Source organism: Onychomys torridus, chromosome 9, assembly GCF_903995425.1.
Source record: "Onychomys torridus chromosome 9, mOncTor1.1, whole genome shotgun sequence".
Taxonomy (NCBI): Eukaryota; Metazoa; Chordata; class Mammalia; order Rodentia; family Cricetidae; genus Onychomys; species Onychomys torridus.
In genome coordinates, this window is record NC_050451.1 from 46,485,172 (window position 1) to 46,505,526 (window position 20,355).

Sequence of the window (20,355 nt, forward strand, 5' to 3'; positions counted from 1 at the left end):
ATAGTTCGTTTTTTCCCTCTCAATTTAAAACCTTAATTCCACCAAAAACTAATATCCAGTCAATTATTAAATAATCTTTTTAGTGGAATCTTAAAAACACAGATTTTTTTTAAATTTAGAAAGAGCCATACAAACAACTACTTCTAAGATACATATGAAAGTTTACAACTGTCACGTGACAATAAAATGCACAAACCGTGAAATGGTGATAATTCAAATGCAAAAAAGCCGTCACCAATTTTGAAAACAGGTTTTTCAATGCTCATGTTTAAGCTTAAAAAAAAAAAAAAAAAAAAAGAAAAAGAACAACAAAAAAAACCCACTCACGCTCTACTTGCTCAAACATTACTGAGAAGAGGAAGTCTCGGGGTGTCATGTAATATTCTCCTTCATGCTCCAGGGATGAAAACTGCATGAACCGCTGTTTACGTAGAGAAAGTTTCTCTACTGGTCCCAAGTCATTTTTCTAAAAGAAAAAGAAACAATAATTAAAATTTTTCAGTATGATTGCCCCTAGAATTACATTTAAAGAGTAGGTTAGGTCTCACAGTCCCCAATGTTTACACTAGCCATACAACAACAATATCAACTAAGTCCCCATGTTTTAGGCACTGAAGGCAAAATACCAACTGAGACTAATTGGAGGGGAGTTACTTTCAAGTGGGATGATGGCACTGGCAGATGTGTAAAGTCACCGAGATGGCGGGAAGGGACCCAGAGCATGAATGGGACAGTGGTGGCAGGTCTCTTAGGTGAGAGAAGGTGGTCTTTTGAAGGATGGCACTTACAGAGACTGTGCACATGAGGGGTGAGTGAGTCCTGTTCTCCCGAGGAACAATGTCTTGAGGAGGAGCAGAAGGCACTGTCACCACGGTGACAGGAAGAGAGTGGCGGAAGTCACACCAGACAGATGTGCTCCCATGGGACTTTGTCCACACTGTTGGTGTTGGAGTCTCAGGTCTTGGGCTGGGCCTTCCCAACAGCTAGGGGCCAGCACTGAAATATCCTAAGCTTTCTGTTCCACTCAAGGCCTTCAGCCTCTAGTTTGCACGTTATCCGCTCACACCTGGATGAGCCTGGTGCTGGACAGACTGTGACAAGTGGCTGACAACACTGGAGCTGATGTGGGGCCTCAACGTGAGACTGCACTGCTCACCTTGGACTGCTTTGCTATAAGGCCAGTTTTCACTGGCCTCTGCGTCCTCCCAGACACACCTACTTCTCATACCCGGCACAGATCCCGGAGTTTACCCTGACCTGCAGGCCATACTCGGTGACTGCCGACTCAAGCCAATATTCAAGGCCACCAGAGGCCTCTTTTTGCTGATGTAAGTCCCTAACTGAAGTAGACAACAGGCTTGCTGAGCATCCAGTTTTGCTCCTCCTGCATTCTATTCAGTGCCTACAGAGTACTAACGACATCAACAATGCACATCAATGCCAGCGTCTCTATGTACTTTCTGTTCTTTGCCCACACACTATTATTATAAAACTACCGATGATGAGGCGGGAACTCAGTACCTCGCACAAGCTGGGAAAGTGCTACCCTGACCTATAACTCCAACCCAAGGGCAAGTTTTATTCACAGGTATCATACTCATCCTCTCAACCAGAAAGTGGAATCATAGTAACGCTTTCTGAATGTTATATATGAAGAACCCCCCCCCCCCACAGCAATATATGTATCATTTTGCTTGACAACAGAAAAAGCAATGGTAAGTCAGACAAACACTAATTTCCGAGGAAGTCTCTTGTGCTTTGACAGTGAATTTATAAAATGCGTATGGCCGGGAAAGGGAGGGTGGGTTGAAGCAAAACCAGGAACCTAACTGCATTTGTAAGCCCTAGGGATTAGAACAGAAAGATGCCAAACATGAGTATGTGTCCTATCTATATGGAAGAATTTTAAAGGCGTAACGTTAACTTACAGTCTATTAAGAAAATACCAGCCGGGCGGTGGTGGCGCACGCCTTTAATCCCAGCACTTGGGAGGCAGAGGCAGGCAGATCTCTGGGAGTGCGAGGCTAGCCTGGTCTACAGAGCGAGTTCCAGGACAGGCTCCAAAGTTACATAGAGAAACTCTGTCTCAAAAAGAAAAAAAAAAGGCAAAAAACGAATAATCACAACAGAGAAAGAACACCCTCAAACCCTGAAATACTATTGGTGCTTTTCTAATTTCTGTATCAAAGATATTAAAATTACTTTTTTTGATATTTCTTTTTGTTTAAATTCTATTCACAACTCAACCAATTATACAGTCCAATACTTTTTTCAACCCTCTGTCTATAGGTCTCCTAACCAGAGGGGCAATTTACTGTGTGTCCATTCTGGTCTTCTTCCTTGTAACAATCTTATTTTTCCTGGGCTTAATTGACTTGTAGGAAATAAACACACACACAAACTTACTGCTCTCTCACAGCAAGTTGTGTAAAAGATACCATATTTCTTTTTTCCTAGAAGGTTTGGTCCTAAAAGTTTCTCTACCTAGTGGTTATCTTTTTTTTTTTATTAAAATACTTATTTAATTAAAAACAATGTGAATATGTGCATATGACACATGTGTGGGTGTCCACAGAGGCCAGAAGATGGTGTCAGATCCCCTCAAGACATGGGCGACTGTTGAGATGCTTAATGTGGGAGCTGGGAATCAAGTGCTGGCGTCAAGTGCTCCTAACCATGGTTATCATATTCCATGTGCCTCTAAGAACCTTTCACTCGCACAGACTCACATTTCTGAAGAGCCAACCCCTTAGGAAGTAACATTTTATAGAGTTGGATAGTTGATTGGGTTGTTTGCATCCAGTTAACATTTTGGCTAAATATATTTTCTAGTGAACAATACAAGAGAGAGGAAATAAGGATCCTTTTTACTAGCTAATCTCTAAGCTTGAAGTTTGCATAGAACTGCAGGTCATGTCAACACAAACGACTTCCAAATGTGACCTGCAACCGTGACCCTCTTCACCAGCAGATGGCTGAAACTCTACAGTACCGTCTGCCAGCACCCTTCCAACTTAATTTGCTATGGTAGCTTTCTGAATTCCTGTTACTCCCTAGTATAAACAAACCCATTCTACTAGCCCAAAGCCTTTCCATCCCCATTATCAGCATCAATACCCTGCGTATCCTCACCAGTGGTACTCTCCACTGCCTCTCTCAGAGATTGAGTACTTTGCTATTCAGTCAACAGTACCCTTCTATTTCCTTTATGAAGTATACAGTGGATGCTCCCAGCTCACATCTTACTACCAATCTTCCCTTTCTTTATCATAGCTTTACCCTCTCTGACTTAAACACTTAATTGAGCATCTACTAATTTCAGAAACACACTAGGAGGCAGAATGCAAATGAACCAAAGGGGATAATTGTGTAGCAGAAAATGTCAGCAGCAATGAAGTAGATAATTAAGTGAACAGGATGTACAAGGCAGGCTGGGAGCATCTTTATAAGCATGCTCTCTCAAAATACCCAGTTGCAACCAAAGTTTTTTAACATCACCCCTGTTTTATAAAAGGGATGTAGGCTTGTTAAGGTCAGCCAGCTTGCCCAGATTAACACGGTGGTTACCTGACGGCACAGGCCATATGGCACCAACTTCAGTTCCTAACAAGTTCCCAGAGTAGCTCCTGTGAGAGAAGCTGCAGTGTAGTAAGATCTCATGCAAATAAGGGAGGCTATAAACTAGACTCTAGAGATTAACAAAGAAAAGGTTTAGAATTAGCCATTCTTCAAGTCCCAGGCTAAATGTTGCCCATTTCCTAACTAGTATGCATTATTACCCTGGTTATATCAAATCTAAGCTGAGTAGAATGTCCTGAATAGATTAGTTTGCTACTACAAAATTTAAGCAGGGGTGGGTGGGGTAGGGAAGGACTTTGTGAAATTATCACTTTACAAATGAATGTATCGACACAGTTTTGCTTGGGCTATTATTATCTTTTAACCAATCAGTACTCAAATTTTAAAAGTAAATTTTGAAGGCTCACAAGTGCAGTTAGTGGTCATTGTACCTTTATGGCTATTTTATATACTTTGGGTTGCCTTGCCAATGCCAGTTTCAATGCTTTAGTCTTTTATCTGTTAGGCTTTATCTTGCTTTACTTTACACTCATAACTATTTTGATCAAATCTCAAACCTACTAGATGGTCAATAAAGCCAACAGTCAGTCATGATATTACTAAGAGAAAGATGCTTTACTGTGTGAGTTCCTAAAGATGTGCTATCATAACACCCAAATTCTTTCTGCCTGGTTTTCATGCAGACCGACAAGCCTGGAGTGACGACGCCTCAGCTTGTCTTACTCTAATGCATAGCAGCACACCGAGCTGCTGTTTTGTACACAATGGAAGTACAGTTGTTATTTACAACCCAGAAATTTAAAGAATTTATTTATTTTTATTTTAGGTGCACTGGTGTTTTGCTTGCATGCATGTCTATGTATGGGTTTTGGGTTCTCTGGAACTGGAGTTACAGACAGTTGTGAGTTGCCATGTGGGTGCTAGGTCCTCTGGAAGAGCAGCCAGTGCTTTCAACTGCTGAGCCGTCTCTCCAGGCCCAGATTTCTTTACAAATTAAAAAAAGCCTTGTTCTTTCACAGTTCCATACATGCATATTATGGTTACTTGCACCCCCACGATTTTCCTCCTATGAAGCCCTCTGCTCCCTACAAGTCTCCCTTCCTCACATTCAGGTTTTTTTTCTTTTTTGGGGGGCTGGGGTGGGGACTTGCTACATACTATGTTTAACCAGGGCCATCTGTGTGACCAGGGGTTTCAAATTTTCCATTTTATCCTGGTGGGCTCACCTGTGGGCACAGAACTGAAGACAATGCCTGCCCTTCCCCAGAGTTTACTAGCAGCCAAAAGTTCAGCTGCATGAACCTTCTCCATCCATGGCTGGCTGACTGACGACAGGCTCAGTCTTGTACAGGCCTAGCACAGATAACCTCTGCTGGTTTTTTTAAAAAAAATTGTATTATAATTATTAATATTTTTATTTTTGAGACAGGGTTTCTCTGTGTAACCTTGGCTGTCCTGGAACTCACTCTGTAGACCAGGCTGGACTCGAACTCAGAGCTCCACCTCTGAGTGCTGGGATTAAGGTTGTGTGCCACTGCCACCCAGCTTAACCTCTGCTGTTATGGGATCCTATTTGCAATAGCTGTGTCATGCCCAAAAGACAGCATTTTGCAGCCCTTCTTATGTTCTTTCCAAAACTTCTTTCTTGTTCTCTGAGCTGTGGAGGTGGTGGTAGAGATGATCTGTTAATAATAAGTGATGACTTATTCTATGGCCTTGTGCAGCCATGAATCTCTGCATTCACTACAGTCCTTTGCAAAGAGAAGCTTCTCTGATTAGGGTTGAGTGTAGAATTCATCTATGGGTATAAATAAAATATTTATAAGGGAATTTGATGCCATACCAATTTATGTAAGCAACTGTAGTTAAGTTCTCTAAGAACTTGTAGCCACTGGATCCTGACTGTGTTCACAGTACCAGGAATAAAGTCCCTCTTGTGAAGCAGGCCTCAGATCAAGTCAGAGAGCAAATGGTTACACTGTAATGTTGTGTCATTAATACCTGGGGGCATGTATTACCTTGCAATTTGGTACTGTAGTTTGTAGGGTTCATAGACAATTGATGGATGCCCTTTTGCCCCCAGTAGCATGCATAGCTCCTTCTGGCAATGTGAAAGCTTGCCAGCAGGGAGGAAGTTTCTGGTGCAGTTCTAGCTTAATTTCATATCTTGCAATAAAGACATGTATGTGGTATCTTCAGCAAAGTACAGCCCAGAATTTTAGGAGCTAAAAGGACCTAGGGAGCATCTAATTCTAGCTCTGTGCAAACACCAGCATCACAGCTTCTGAGTTCCAGACCATGTTTGGTTATACAGGGCAAGGCACAGGACCAGATGTCGAATCCTGCTCTAGTGCCTTGAACAGTTCTGCAGAATGCTTTGGCGGGAGCCCTCACTCTTCCCTGTCTGCTTCTTTTGTTCCTTCCTTCCTTCCTCTTGTCTGTTTTTGGCCTATCCCGGGTGCCCGGGCTCCCTTCACCATTCTTTGTCCCTCTTTCTCACATACACACACAAGGTGGCTTTGTTGTGACGCTTTCAGTGCCACCAACCAGCCATACTGTTTTGGGCACTGACTGCCTCTCCTCTCTGTCTTCTCTCTCACCGATTGTGTACATTTGAGGCAGGCTGGAGTTCCTAAGTGAGTGATGCCAAGGAAGCGGCTTGAAGACTCAGTGAGCACAGATAGGATGGAGGAGAGGAGGTGTGACAGATGTCAAGATATCAAAACTGCACCTGAGAAACCAGGTGTCTAGTGGAGTGGTGTTATATACTAGGCAGAGGTGTCCATGCTCAGGGAGCTATTTCAGAACCTGCTGATGTACTGTTCTGAGGCCCATGACGAAAATGTACAGACGAGAGCAGTGGCATACTATAAAGATCACAGTTGTTTCCCTCTGTGTGTATGTGTGGAAGCACAATTGTGTGTGTGTGTGTATGTGTGTATGTCAGGAAACCTGAGATACTATTCCTCAGGAGCTATCTACCTTGGTTTTTTGAGACAGGGTGTCTTACTGGCCTGGGGATCACTAATTTGGCTAGGCAGATTGACCAGAAAGCCCCAGGGTTCAGTGCTGGGATTAGAAATACATGCCATCATGCCCAGCTTTTAAAATGTGGGTTCTGGGAACTGACCTTAGTCCATTCTTATACAGCTTACAGCTTGTCAACCCAGCTCTCTCTCCAGCACCAAAGATCATAGATTCTGCCCCCACAGTCTATACAATAGTCATCACATATAAAGATACTAGGGCTTATAAAGAACTGCAAAAGTAGGATTTTCATACCATGACTGAGCACTTATTTACACTTAATCTACATATTAAATAAACTTGGTTATTTTGTTTACTGCTAACATTCTATTGTAAATGCATGTTTTACACCAAGTTCCATGTAAATATTAACATCTATAGACTCACCCTCATGGGAACTGGAACATGCTATGACTCCTGAGCCAAGTCAGGGTTCTAGTGAGCCCATTGCTAATAAAAGGCAAGGTAGACAAAACTTACATGTGCCTTAAGGAAGTAACAATTCTGGTTTTTTGTTTTTCTGTATATAATAGAAATAATATTACTATTCTCTTATTTTATCTTTGAGGTTATAGTATATTGCCTCCCTCTAACCCCTCCCACAGGCCCCTCCCCTGGCTTCTCTGAAGGAAAAAGGAGATAGGACAAATGTTTTAAGTGTCCTGTCACTGATACTCAGGGCCAGACTCTCACAAGAAGTTCATCCTCAAGACAGAAAGGCGAGCTGCAAAAACAAAAGCAAACAAAACCAAACCAACATATTTGTAAGCAGTTATGATTTCACTTCTTGATCAGGTGAGGTCTGTTTTGGCTAGTTTAAAAAGCCTGTCTCAAGCAAGGAATGGTGGCATATGTCTGTAATCCCTGCTGTAGGGAGGCTAACACAGGCTACGAATTCTGTCTTAGGGATAAGAAGCCAAGTAAGAAAATGAATGCTTGCAACTGTGCATATACAAACATCAAGAATGGTCAGGTACAGTGAATTCAGCTATGCTCGCTCCCTCTCTCGTTCCCTCCCTCCCTCTCTCAAATCCCATGGGGTAGCAGGTCCATAGTTTCTGAGCCACACAAAGCTCTCCACAGTGATTTTCCAAAGTGGTAAGCAAAATTAGTGATAAACAGTTGGCATTCCATCTGCCTGTTTGCTCCTTGGCCACTACCTCAGTCAAGCTCATGTGTGTGCGTGTGTGCGTACATGGTAATGGGAAGAAGTAAATTCTCACAATTAAGTCTGTACTGATTAAAATTGCTACAAATTTCTAGTTTTGTGCTATTCTGAATTCAGGTGGTGTACACACACACACACACACACACATTTGGACAAATATTCAGTCTTTATGAAGCTCCCAGAAGTGGGGACCTGGGAAGGTAAAAGGCAGAGTGATATCGAGACACTGTTAATTTTACAAACAAAAAAATGGACTAAGCCAGAGTATGGAATGACATATCTGTGGTAGATAAGAAACCAGTGGAAATTATTAATTGTTCAGATTTATACAAAGTCCAACTCCACACTTTTATTTTGATAAGGGTGTGACATGGTTATAAATTTCTTTGAACTTCTGAATCCAAACTAGAAGTGTAGAATACTTAAATTTCTTACACACTAAGTCTGAACCATCTGTAAGGTATTTCTCATTAATGTTTTCTATCACATACTCTATTTTAATCTTCTGCCAATTTTGTTTTTAAATTTTATTATAAAAATACTGCAAATAAAAAAAACCACACACACTGAAATTAACCAGTCCCAAAGACTAAACAATGTACGTGTAAATACCACACAAATATATACTGGGTCACAGCCTGTACAGTACAGTTCATTTTTACTAAGCATAACGTGTCTTTGAATGGATCCTCCCAAATGTTTGTTTTTTAAATTATGAACCATGTATTTCACACTTAACAACTATGTAAATGCTGGAGTCCAGTCCACTCACAGCTGCAGGGAGGCAGTGAGACAGGAAAGGATAACAACACACGGCTGCAAAGCTTTGGGCCAGCCAAGGTTACTACTGTCAACCAATGGCCCCAATGCACATACATGAATAACCCCCAGAAGCCACTTACTCACAGAAAATGCTGCTTAAAATGTAGGAAGATGAGAAGTATAGCTTAAAAGCATTTAATGTAAATCTTTTATGAGAAAAATACCTTCTAACAAATGAGCTGGAATTATCTGGAAGATTCACTGACATGTCAGACCTCACACTCTACTGTGCTATATGAAGTCAGCATTACTCCCTGACTCCCTAGACGGCCACAGTACTCTACAGAGTGCACGCCATGGACAAACCAGGGCTTTGCTTATATAAACTGCAAATGATTAGAGCTATGAGTGAAAACAGAACGTCTTTCGGAAAAGTACAAGTAGACAGAGTTCTACACTGTCATGAATAACTGTTACACGTCAAATAAAACTAAATCACAAGGCACACATGCTTTCATCTTCCCAATAATGTCAACACACACTTTTTAAGAGCTCACTATTAGTTCATTCTTTGTCATAACGAGGCACCAGGAGAAGAATCTTTGTGAGCAAAAATCCAGTGTGCTGACACACAGATTTGGGATTTCAGGAAACCAAGAAAAATGTGACTGAAATTATATCCTAGGGTTAGATCAACTGCTTACAAAAATAGTAAGTATCAGAAAGCGAACTCTTAACTTTAAGCACTGTACTTTGTATATAAATTTCAGTACTGATGTTGCGGCTTACACCTAAAATCCTTGTCCTGGACCCTGGTCTGCATCTGGAGGGAGTGGGAAGCTCCAGGTGTTACTGGCTCCCTTTCCTATGCACTTTGGCCTTTGTGATTTACTCTCATTTTATAGACAAATGCAGGAAATAAAATCTGGGGCCATCAGATCTATTCGCTAGTTTTCTTCAACCAAAACAAAACAAAACCCAGCACAATGTATCTTTCTGATGACAACTCTTACTTTAAGCAAAAGGTCATTTAAAAAATTTACAAATTAATGAGATCAGTAAGTTCTTGACTTTTACCAAAACACCAAAACCCAGAAGTAAACAGCGACGCTAAAATGAAAGATTTTAAACTTGACTTAAAGGGCCTTCCTTCCAGACAGTAAAATGTGTCTGAACCTCCATGACAACCCAGGCAGAAGCAGTGTCTTCTTCCAGGGAGAACAATGCAGTGTGTCTGCACCAGTGAACTCCTGAGCCACCTCAGATGGGGGAGGGGGGGGCTACTGCAGCTTGGGTTTGTGGGCAGTGAGGTGCAGATGAAGGGCTGTCTGTTCTGGTGTGCACAGAGGCCTCCTGTGGCCCGGCACCACTGTTGTCAGGGCTGTGCAAAGGCAAGACAAGAGCAGATCTCCTACTCACGTCCCCATCACTCTGTGCCCAGCGAAGGCCCAATGTCAGCCTTTCTTGCCAGGTCCTGGCCAGGGAAGGGCCAACATCATCAAGTTATGACTTTGTTGGGAGAGGAACATACTATATTTGTGGAACTGATCTAGGAACTGTGAAGCTAAATTGGCAGGTATCCCAAAATGAGAGAACAAATGAAATTGAAAAGCACACCCCCACTGGATATGATCAGCTCCAACCTGAGCACAGGGAGAACTTCTAAGCACATTTAGGTCACAGGTATGTCCCTGGCTCAGCCAGCCACCTCTCAAATCTTCTACTGCTCAGGTACTGTATAGTAGAGGCTACTAGCACCGTTGTGTTCTTCAGAAGCTATTTTAATGCAAAGATAAAAGAGCCTTAGATCAAGATGGATAGGATCAGGAAATGTATTCACATAAGTTTTGGCAAATGGCATAACTGGCTAGAATGTCTCCTTACAATCTAAGGTAGTACCTATGCAAAGTTCTGTGGGAAAAATGAAGGCAAGAACAGCAGCAGGAGACGACAGAATCTTTTCTGAAAGAGAACGGGAAGATGAGGAAATCAGCGAGGCAACGGACCGTCAGGAGAGCACAGGGAAGACATGGTAGTACCTGGAAAGGGACCGAGCTAAGTAAAAACAGAAAAAGACAGAAAAATAAATAAAAAATCAAGAAAACACCATTTTCCACTGTCCTGCATGTGTGCATTCCATGTTTCAATAATTTTACAATACCCCAGGAAAGACTGATCAATTTTCATCTTCTAAGATAGGCTTTCAAATATGGTATCTTTATTGCCGGATTCAATCTTATAAAACTTGTTTAAACACACACACACACACACACTCTCTCTCTCTCTCTCTCTCTCTCTCTCTCTCTCTCTCTCTCAAAAAGCTACAGTGTGGGGTTAGAATTAGCTCTAAGGTGATTCTTAAAATGGCCAGGAAGATGGCTCAGCAGGCAAAGTGCTTGCTGCCAACTCTCTAACCTGAATTGGGTCTGCAGAACACACATGGAGAGGGATAAAGCCTACTAGCCGTCCTCTGGCTTCCATGAGAGTATGTCCTTATCAAGCTCCATAAAACGAAATGTTAAAAAAACCCACCCAAACCAGAGCCATATTCCTATACTATAATGTGGAGAAGTGATGTTAGCAGCAGATGTGGGCTGTGTCCACACATCCACCCATGGATCAGCACTGAACTTAATTTACCTGGGAGTTTGGAATTTTTGCCCCTTCTTACTCTAACCTGTTGGTTATAAACAGAACTATTCCAGAGGACTGGAATAAACACTGCTAATCTTACTCTTTATCTGGACGAGATTTCATAAGGTACTTCTACAATCGACTCTGTTGGCCAGTGTATACAGTTACATATAAATAACGAGGGCTCCATTGCAAAGCAGCTGCCTGAGGAGCCAGCTCCTAGGGAAGAGGGAGGGAAGAATGCTGGGCTGAGATCAAAGGCTCAGGCCTGCTGGAGGCTCTGTTACCCTAACCCTAGGGAGACTGTTCCGAGACTTGCTAGGTGGAAGCTGGTGAGGGGGTGGAATTCCTCCTATTACCCCATGACTGTTCCTCAAACCTGCATCTAAGACTAAATACGCGGGGAAGCAGGGACAGAAAAAACTGCTGGGATTTGGGGCTATCTGAGCATGTGAGACCCATCCACATGGTTCTAGTTATATATAAAATGCTCCATGGATTTCAAGGATTACTTGTAATGCAGTAAAAAATGTGACAGAGGAATTAAGAGCAGTGAGTGATGGGAACTGGATAAAAGAGATCTTTGAAAGCCGATGACTTCTGTTAAAACATTTCACTCATTTATTGCCTTTAAAGCAACAGGTGCTTCACCCTTCTGTCTCTACTTTTTATCCATGAAGTGACAAATTACAAAAAGTAAGTTCTCTGTTCTTTGTTGAACATTCCTTGGTGTCCACATTTCTCAAGAATAAAGTGGGAACAGAAAGGGCCTTTCTTACAGTATTACAGCTTTCAGAACATCTAATACACACACATTGCACTAGACAAAATACAGTAAGTAAGACCTAGTCATCTGGGGCCTTGATTTTGGAATTGGTAATAATCTGGACGAAATAAAATTGCTTTGCTTCTGAACATTCTGTGCCATGACTGAATGTTTTCTCTTAACGAAAACTTTACAATTGGAAATTTTCACTCATTACACATTTTCTACTTTGTTCCGGATGAAGGAGATTTTATTGTATAAGAAACAAAATACCCCAGACTAAATTAGAAATCTTCACTGGGTAAGCGATGTCTCATGATAAGTTCTACAGAATGATGGAGCCTTAGCCAAGGAGACAAAAGCTATTCCCAGAAAACCTGGGCACTGGGAATACCTCCCTGGCGTTTCAGAACTGTTTCTCCAGTGATGATACTCCAGCCTTCTTATAAAGCTAGGGGAGTGGAGGGGGCTTTGCTTAGAAGAACACAGCAAGAGGAAATTGTGTGTGTGAGTGTGAGCGTGTGTGTATTATATACTGTTGTTATGTTTTATTACTACATAACACACAGACCCTGATGCACTTTACCTCCACCCTCCAAACAACTTGTGTCTAGGGCAGAAAGGCTGTCAGGAAGTGAAATACATATCTTCTCTTTTATTGTTTTGTTTTTTCTTCCTAACTACATTACTTAGCATAATATTCATTTTTCCTCTCTACTACTGCCTTCTAAGATCCACATCATAACTTCTGTGGTCTAAACAAGTTTAACTTAGAACTCAAGTGATCACACACACATACACACTCTAGGGTCTTCAGTTAAAATCTCATCATCATCCTAAAATAGCACCAGTCTCATCCACTTCCACTTAAAATATAAATAGTGTTTTTTTTTAAAGAAAGAGTTGAGTTACTTTGGCTTATTCCCTACATAGTAGCAGGTAAATAGCACTGCGTGAACTTTTTCAACAATTACTAACATCAGTATTTAACGAATAGAACACACCTCCTATGACAAAGCAACAAGCAGAGATAGAAAGACTATTTGCTTCCCAGTGGAGGGACATTCCAGAAGGTGGTCCTGGACCAGACAGGAAAGAAGTGAGCAGCAGTTAGCCAGTATGTATATTCTATAAGAGTAACATTTAAGCTCCGACCATTATTTTTGAAGGGTATAAATCATGGCATTTTGGTTCTCTATTTTTCAAGGATTTTTCTTTTTCCTCCTCCCCCAACCCCAAAGACAGGTTTCTCTGTGTAGCCCTGGCTGTCCTGGAACTCACTATGTAGACCAGGCTGGCCTTGAACTCAAGAGATCCTCCTGCCTCTGCCTCCTGAGTGCTGGGATTAAAGGTGTGCACTACCACCACCTGGCAGATTTCTATTTTTTATGAGATATGCACCAGACTAGTATCTTTAAAGATTTTGTAATTAAACTTATGCATAAACCAGTAAGAGCTCTGGTAGGAGAGCATTCGTTTGGGGTGTGAACGCTCCTCCCAGGTGAGCTGCTGAGCAGTTAAGAGGGAACTTTTGTGACAGACTTTCTGATCTAATGGAGGGACAAAAGGCACCCAAGCAAAAAAGCTCTTGAGAAACGGAGCTTCAGAGAAGCCTGGAATACTGTGGGGGCAGAGTCCTGAACAGAAGCTGCCGCAGGGAGCCAGCACCCAGGATAGTGTCCTGCAGTGTGGATGCAGAGTGGAGCAGGAAGGGCTGGATTAAGGGATTCCCTTCCTCCTCCCACCCCTTCCTGAGAACAGCTGCAGGCCGGCGGCCGCGGGCTGTGAAGGCGAGGATTCATCCAGAGATGACCTTGCCACACTTTCTCGTGCCCCCACAGTCCCAGTACTCCCTCACCCTCCGTCCTGACCCTTGGCACATGGCTTCAGGTGATCCCTCAGTTACAGTGGAGAACAGTGAGGCGGCTTTCCAAAGCTCACTGCTGACCAGTGACAGCAGTCTCTCAGTCCCCACATCTTAATTCTATAAAAACATGAAATTCTTAAAAAAAAAAAAATAACCCTCTAGCATGTATGCTGACTGCACATAAATGAGGACTTATCCAGAACAAAGAAAGAACAGAAGTTAGAAAACTCATAGGTAAATGGCAAGATTATGAAAGCTTAAATGTATTCAGTCTTAAGTTTCACTACAGAAGTACACACATGAACAAAACTAAAGAGAACGAAGGGGCAGGTTAGCAAGTCCTCATCAAAACCCGTACTTTCACTGCTAGCACTGCTCTTTACTGAATGGCCTCTGTAAGAAGCACACGCACTAACTCACACTGTCGACCACAGTTCTTCTGACTGCTGTCAGACCTGTTTTACAACCCATCTGACCGCTGGGGTGTCCTTCGCTTTAGCACTCATTCTGCTGCCTTTGACCTACCTCAGCGAACCTTTCCGGAAGAAAGATGGACCACTCATTTGCTTCTGACTGCAAAGCAACAACGTGACGAAGCTGAGTATGCTACACAGTCGGTTGTGTGTGGTTCCCCCCCCCCCCTTATTTGTCAAGAGTTAATTTTCCTTCTCTGCGAGCCCTTCCTGGAGCAGCCATGTGCGTTAGGGTCCTCCCTGTGAGGACACTTGTCGGAGCTCCAGTGCCCTATATTGGGACTGTCTGCCCCTCACCAGAGCACCCAAGAACAGGAAACGTACCCCAGTGCCCAGTACACAGCTAACACTGTTAGTACTTTGAAGATACATACCATGAACCAATGGAACCAGTAAAATTTACGGGATGCTACTATAGATAACTTGAAAGAAAAGAGTTTAGTCTTAGATTCAATATACAAAAATCTGCTTTATGCATATATCTCAAAGCATTAACAATGTATTAAAAGTTTTAGATGCCTTGGTGTGTGCTCTGCAACATGCAATTTCACAAAAGAGCTACACACATGACCAGAAAGAAAAGCCCTTTGTACTCATTATATTACAAATGCAAATGACACATATTTATTGCTATAGATTTTCATATGTTCTCTTAAAGGGGAAAGAAGAAACGAAGCCATTGACGAGTGCTGGCTGTGTTAACTACACCAGAGGGTACTGCTTTGGTTCTGCTCAGCACAGAAGCCATGGAATCTCTCAGAAACAGGATGCTCTGAACCTGGATTACACCAGCTAGCTGTCTCACCCTCCTGTCAATCTCAATGATTCTACACAGTTGGTTTACGTCTCAATGGATTTTTCCCTGTGCTTCATCTTTGAGTCCATCGACAGCCTGAAATACTGTATTTCTGAAACAGTTCTGCTATTAGAATGCATCCGCAGGAAACGAGCAGAAAGCCAATGAACAGGCAGTTGCACCAGTGAGGGCACCGAAATGCTGTCCACATTCTGCGGGCTCATAACAAGTCACCAGCAACTCAAATAACACATGAACCACAGGATGTCAGTGTGTAATACAAAGAGCAAACACAGGATTTCATAGTTCAGGAAAAGACTGCTCAGGATCCCCTGTGCAAAAGGGGTAGCAAAATCATCTAAGACCTGGGGTTTGCCAACACTTCCATTCCACTTTTACATCACTCTCAACCGAGTTCATGATGATGTATGTATGCTCTTATTAATTTCTGAAGATACTTTGATAATATTTTGTTAAAACTCTGTACTGGATTTGATGTGTAATTCCTGAAAAACCAAAAATAAAAATAAAACAGCCGGCAAGAAAGTGAACCAGTTTCTTTAACAGACGCTACCACTACTAGTATCCAACATTACCCTTTTTTAGTTCCTGCAGCTTTTATGGTAAGTGGGGTCAAATGGGGACTGTGAGTTCTTTACCTTAATCTCAAGTACAAGAAAGTAGCAGTGTAAAACTGCCAGAAAAGCCAGGTGGGTGTGCTTGCTCACGCCTACAATTTCAGTACTTGGAATACTGAGGCAGCAGGTCAGCCATGAATTCCAGACCAACCTGGGCTACAGAGAGATCCTGTTACAAACAACTAAACCAAACCAACCCAAATGTGGTGATATATTGTGTACCCTGATAAAATTAGTCTGAAGATCAGAGGACAGAACAAGCCATTAGATTAAACATAGAGGCCAGGCAGTGGTGGCACACACCTTTAATCCTAACACTCGAGAGGCAGAGATCTGTCTGGTTCTCTGTGAGTTCAAAGCCACCCTGGATTACATCAGACTGACTCAGTCTAGGAGAAAACAGAGCCAGGCAGTGGTGGTACACACCTTTAATCCTAGCACTAAGGAAGTGATATGGCTGGGTGGAGAAAGGTATATAAGGTGTGAGGAGAACTAAGGCCCTTCTGGCTAAAGCTTTTCCAGGCTGAGGAGTCCTAGAGGTAAGAGGGGCAGTGGCTTGTTCCTTTGTCTCTCTGATCTTTCAGCATTTACCCCAATATTTGGCTCCAGGTTTTTATTTTTATTTATTTATTTATTTATTTTTGTAGAGCTGAGGATCAAACCTTTCGCTTGCTAGGCAAGCACTCTACCACTGAACTAAATCCCCAACCCCTGGCTCCAGGTTTTTAATCAAAAGACCATTTGGCAATTTGAATTACACTGGAACAACACACACACACACACACACACACACACACACACACACACACACACCCCAAAACAACCTGCCAGTGAGTCAAGTGTGCAGAGCTGGTAACATGTGTCAGGCAGCCGGTACCCAATGAAGCTCTTCAGAGGTATGTAAGCAAAGAAACAAACGACAAACAAAAACAAACCCTGGAAATGCCAGAGAATTTAAAAATTATTAAAAAAAAAAAACCCTAATGTTCTTCTTTACAATTTATTTTTAATTACACGCATGCATGTGTGTCCCTGTGTGGGTGTATGTAACTTGACTACCCCTAAAAATCTTACATAAGGAACAAAACCTGTGGGGTGGAAAGATGACTCAATGGTTAAGAGCGCTTATGAATAACCCAGAGGACCCGGGTTTAGTTCCCGGAACCGTGCTGGGCGGCTCCCAACCACCTGCAATCCAGCTCGAGGGGATCAGGTGCCCTCTTCTGGTTTCCACAGGCACCGGAATGTTTGTGGTCCACATAATCATGTGGACAGACAGACAGACAGACACACTGTGTCTCAAAAAACTACCATCATCACCACCAACAGAAAGACAAAAACCAGAGAAAATATGAAATTTTGTAAGTTGTTACAAACTCTAAGGGTAGACTGTGGATGGAGCCAGCATTTGGGTCATCTTTCACTTAGTTCCCCTTATTTATTATTTACATCTGTGTTTCAGGGAGAGAGTGTGAGTGCACACCTCTGTACACGACGCAGTGGTATGCGTGTGGAGGTCAAAGGTCAACTTTCAAGAGTCATGTTTTTCCGGCCATATCCTGGGTCTCAGGGTCTGAACTCTGGTGATAATTAGTAGATGATGCCAGGCTTGGGGAGAGAGTGAACACACACTTGCAGCCTTGAGTAGACGGACCCTGAAGCTCTCAATTGGTTTAGGCACCAGATCTGCCCAGACTCATTCTGCCTGCCTTGCTAGTGAAATAGCAAAGAGTAACTTCCAGTTTTTGAAAATTTGGGTAGATTTTGGAACTTTGTTTAAATTAGTTTCTGAATATTTATAGGCCATTTATTGCTTGTATAGTCTCTCAATTTAAATTTTTGTAAGCTCTTCTTTAAGAATTTACATATGTTCATTACTGATATACTGTAGCATGAATCTTAAGTGTTCTTATTAATGAAACTCAAACCGAGGCCAGTTATTGGGGTGATTGCTGGAAGATCAGAGACACAGAACAAGCCACAGCTATCTCACCTTGCTAGTTCCTCAGGTGATCCTTTTTCCTCAGGCTGGAAGCTTCTGAGTCCTCCTCCACATGAATCTCAGCTGAACTGTGTTGCTCCAAAGCCTGAACGCTTAACCAACCAAATGCTTAACTAACTAAATGCTTTACTCCTTTAGTTCCTGGTCCTCACGCTTTATATACCTTTCTCTTTCTGCCCCCACTCCCTGGTATTAAAGGTTGGGTTTCTGGGATTAAAGGCGTGGGTCACCATGCTTAGCTGTTTCTAAAGTGGCCTTGAACACACAGAGATCCACCTGGCTCCACCTCCCCAGTGCTGGGATTAAAGGTGTGCACCACCACTGCCCAACTTCTGCTATGCCTTACTCTTCCCATTTTTTAGCCACCATTTTTGGCTTTGTTCTAGTGGCTGTCTGTTCTCTGACCCCAGATATGTTTATTTCAGGGAACACACAATATTTCAGGGAACACAATACCCACCACAATATACATATAAATATACACAATAAACAGTAATTTTTATATTTTACTAGTATTAATAATGTACCTATAAATTTATAAGTAGACCTGCTAGGCTGTGAAAACCTGAATTACTCAACTCACTCACAGGCTAGAGAGGGAACAGGATAATCTTCAAGTTCCATAGATAATGAACAACAGACAAAGGTGTCTGTTCCTATTTGTAAAGTTGTAAATGGATAAGGTAGTAAAGCAGGGCTCACAGAGCACACTGGAACAGAAATAAAAGGCCCAAAGAACTAAGTGATGAGGGACGAGAGGGAAGGCCGTAAAGGACATGACCTCATGGCAAGCCCACCTGTGCACTTAGAGCAGAGAAACCATTCTTTCTTGCAGACATTGGAAACACACTGTGAAGACTTCCAAATGTTAAGAACCAGGAAGGCACAAAGACAGATCCTAAAAACTGGGAGCACAGTCCTTTTACTTTACCCCAGAGGGAAAAACATCCTGAGTTCTCGTCCATGAAACCTAATGGGAAATGTGTTCCTCTTCAGAGATGGCACCTAAGAAAGAAAGATCCAACCAAAGCTTGCCTTGATGTAGTCTCACATGGATGTCTCTAGAATTCTGATTTTGTTTTCACTCTGTTGTTTCCTTAACACTGTAGCAAAGCCACTGTGGATGTCTTCCTTTGTGGATGCCTTCTTCACTGCTCTACACACAAGCAGATGTCCCAATAAGAAAAAAAAAAATACACCTTTACTAGGACTCAGGGAAAGGTGTGCTTTTCTAGAAGGGCCAAAGCACCTCACTCTGCTATGGCCAGAGCATTTGGAGCCACCTTAATTATCACCTTCAGAGCATAAAGGTTTATTTTTATAGTAGAACTTAGGGGTGTGTGTGTGTGTGTGTGTGTGTGTACACGCACGCACAGAGCTACATGTTGCTTGAGTTGGCCTTCAATTTGGTATGTAATGAAGAATGATCTTGAATTATTGGTCTGTTTCCCAACTGCTGGGAGTACAGGGCTGCACCACCATGTCTGGCTTTCTTCTTCAATAATTCATTTACTGCCAGCTTCCTTCATCTTTTGACTATTTGTTAAGTCTCTGAAAAAAATGCACAGACACTTCCTATATAATTTCATGAACTGAGAACATGATCCAGTCTGCAGTGTCCAGTCACATACTAAGTTCAAGGTCTCTGACCTGAAGCTTTAGGATATATCTTTGTCCCTTCCTGAGTCTTAAAGCACTGTAAAGTTTTAAGTAAGTTTAAAGAAACTTTTCTATTTAAGATATAGCTTCCAAAGTTCAAGAGTAACTAGTCTTTTCAAGTAATGCCAGGAGGCAGAATTTTTTTACATTTTTTTTTTTACTTCCCCCTAAATTTTCTATAATATACAAATACTCCAATAAGAGAAAATATGAGCCAGGTGGTGGTGGCACACATCTTTAATAACAGTGTACTTGAGAGGCAGAGGCAGGTGGATCTCTGTGAGTTCAATGCCAGCCTGGTCTACAGAGTGAGTTCCAGGACAGCCAGGGCTATACAGAGAAACCCTGTCTCAAAAAACAAACAAAAAAGATGAAACATAAGTAACTTTTAAGAAACAAACATCTCCAGATCTGTTCCTAACGTATTTCAAGGACCTTAACGTATTTCAAGGAGTTTCAGTAATTACATATTATTTTAGTGTTTCAAGAAATAATTGTCATGGCTATAACATAAATGTACCTAATTACCGCTCATATCAAATCTACTGGCAAAATATGAAGTCCTAATTTAAAAAGAAAAAAAAAAACTGGAGTGTTAAATATGCAAGTATCAATCACTGATAAGACACGATTAATCAGTAAGGAATTTTTGAGAAAGTGTCTTTCTAGAAAATACTGCTATACTGATTGTTTTTGTCATCTCCGCCCCATGCTGTTTACTTTATGGGTAAGAGTGCCCGTGCCGACATATGTCCGCCTGTGCATGCTTGGTGCCCTGGGAGGCCAGGAGGCAGGCCTGTGTCCACTGGAACTGGAGTTACAGGCAGCTATGAGCGGCAGGAACAGCAGTCAGTGCTCTAAACTGCTAAGCCACCTCTCCAGCCCCTTGACTGTTCTCTCTTGATCACAGTGGTTTGTGGTCACATTCCAAAGCTTCCTTCTTACTTTTTCTGGTTGTCACTAAACTATCTTTTATACTTAGTA

The 20,355-nt window shown here is 42.1% G+C and overlaps 1 protein-coding gene across 2 annotated transcripts in view; it reads right to left on the reverse strand.

Moving 5' to 3' along the window:
- Window positions 1-20,355, reverse strand: part of Micu2 (mitochondrial calcium uptake 2) — an 86,365-nt gene that overhangs the window by 51,232 nt on the left and 14,778 nt on the right. For both annotated transcript variants that reach the window (XM_036199003.1, XM_036199004.1), the window contains exon 2: window positions 328-466. In XM_036199003.1, coding sequence (XP_036054896.1) covers window positions 328-466 — 139 coding nt within the window. The remainder of the gene's footprint in view (window positions 1-327; window positions 467-20,355) is intronic.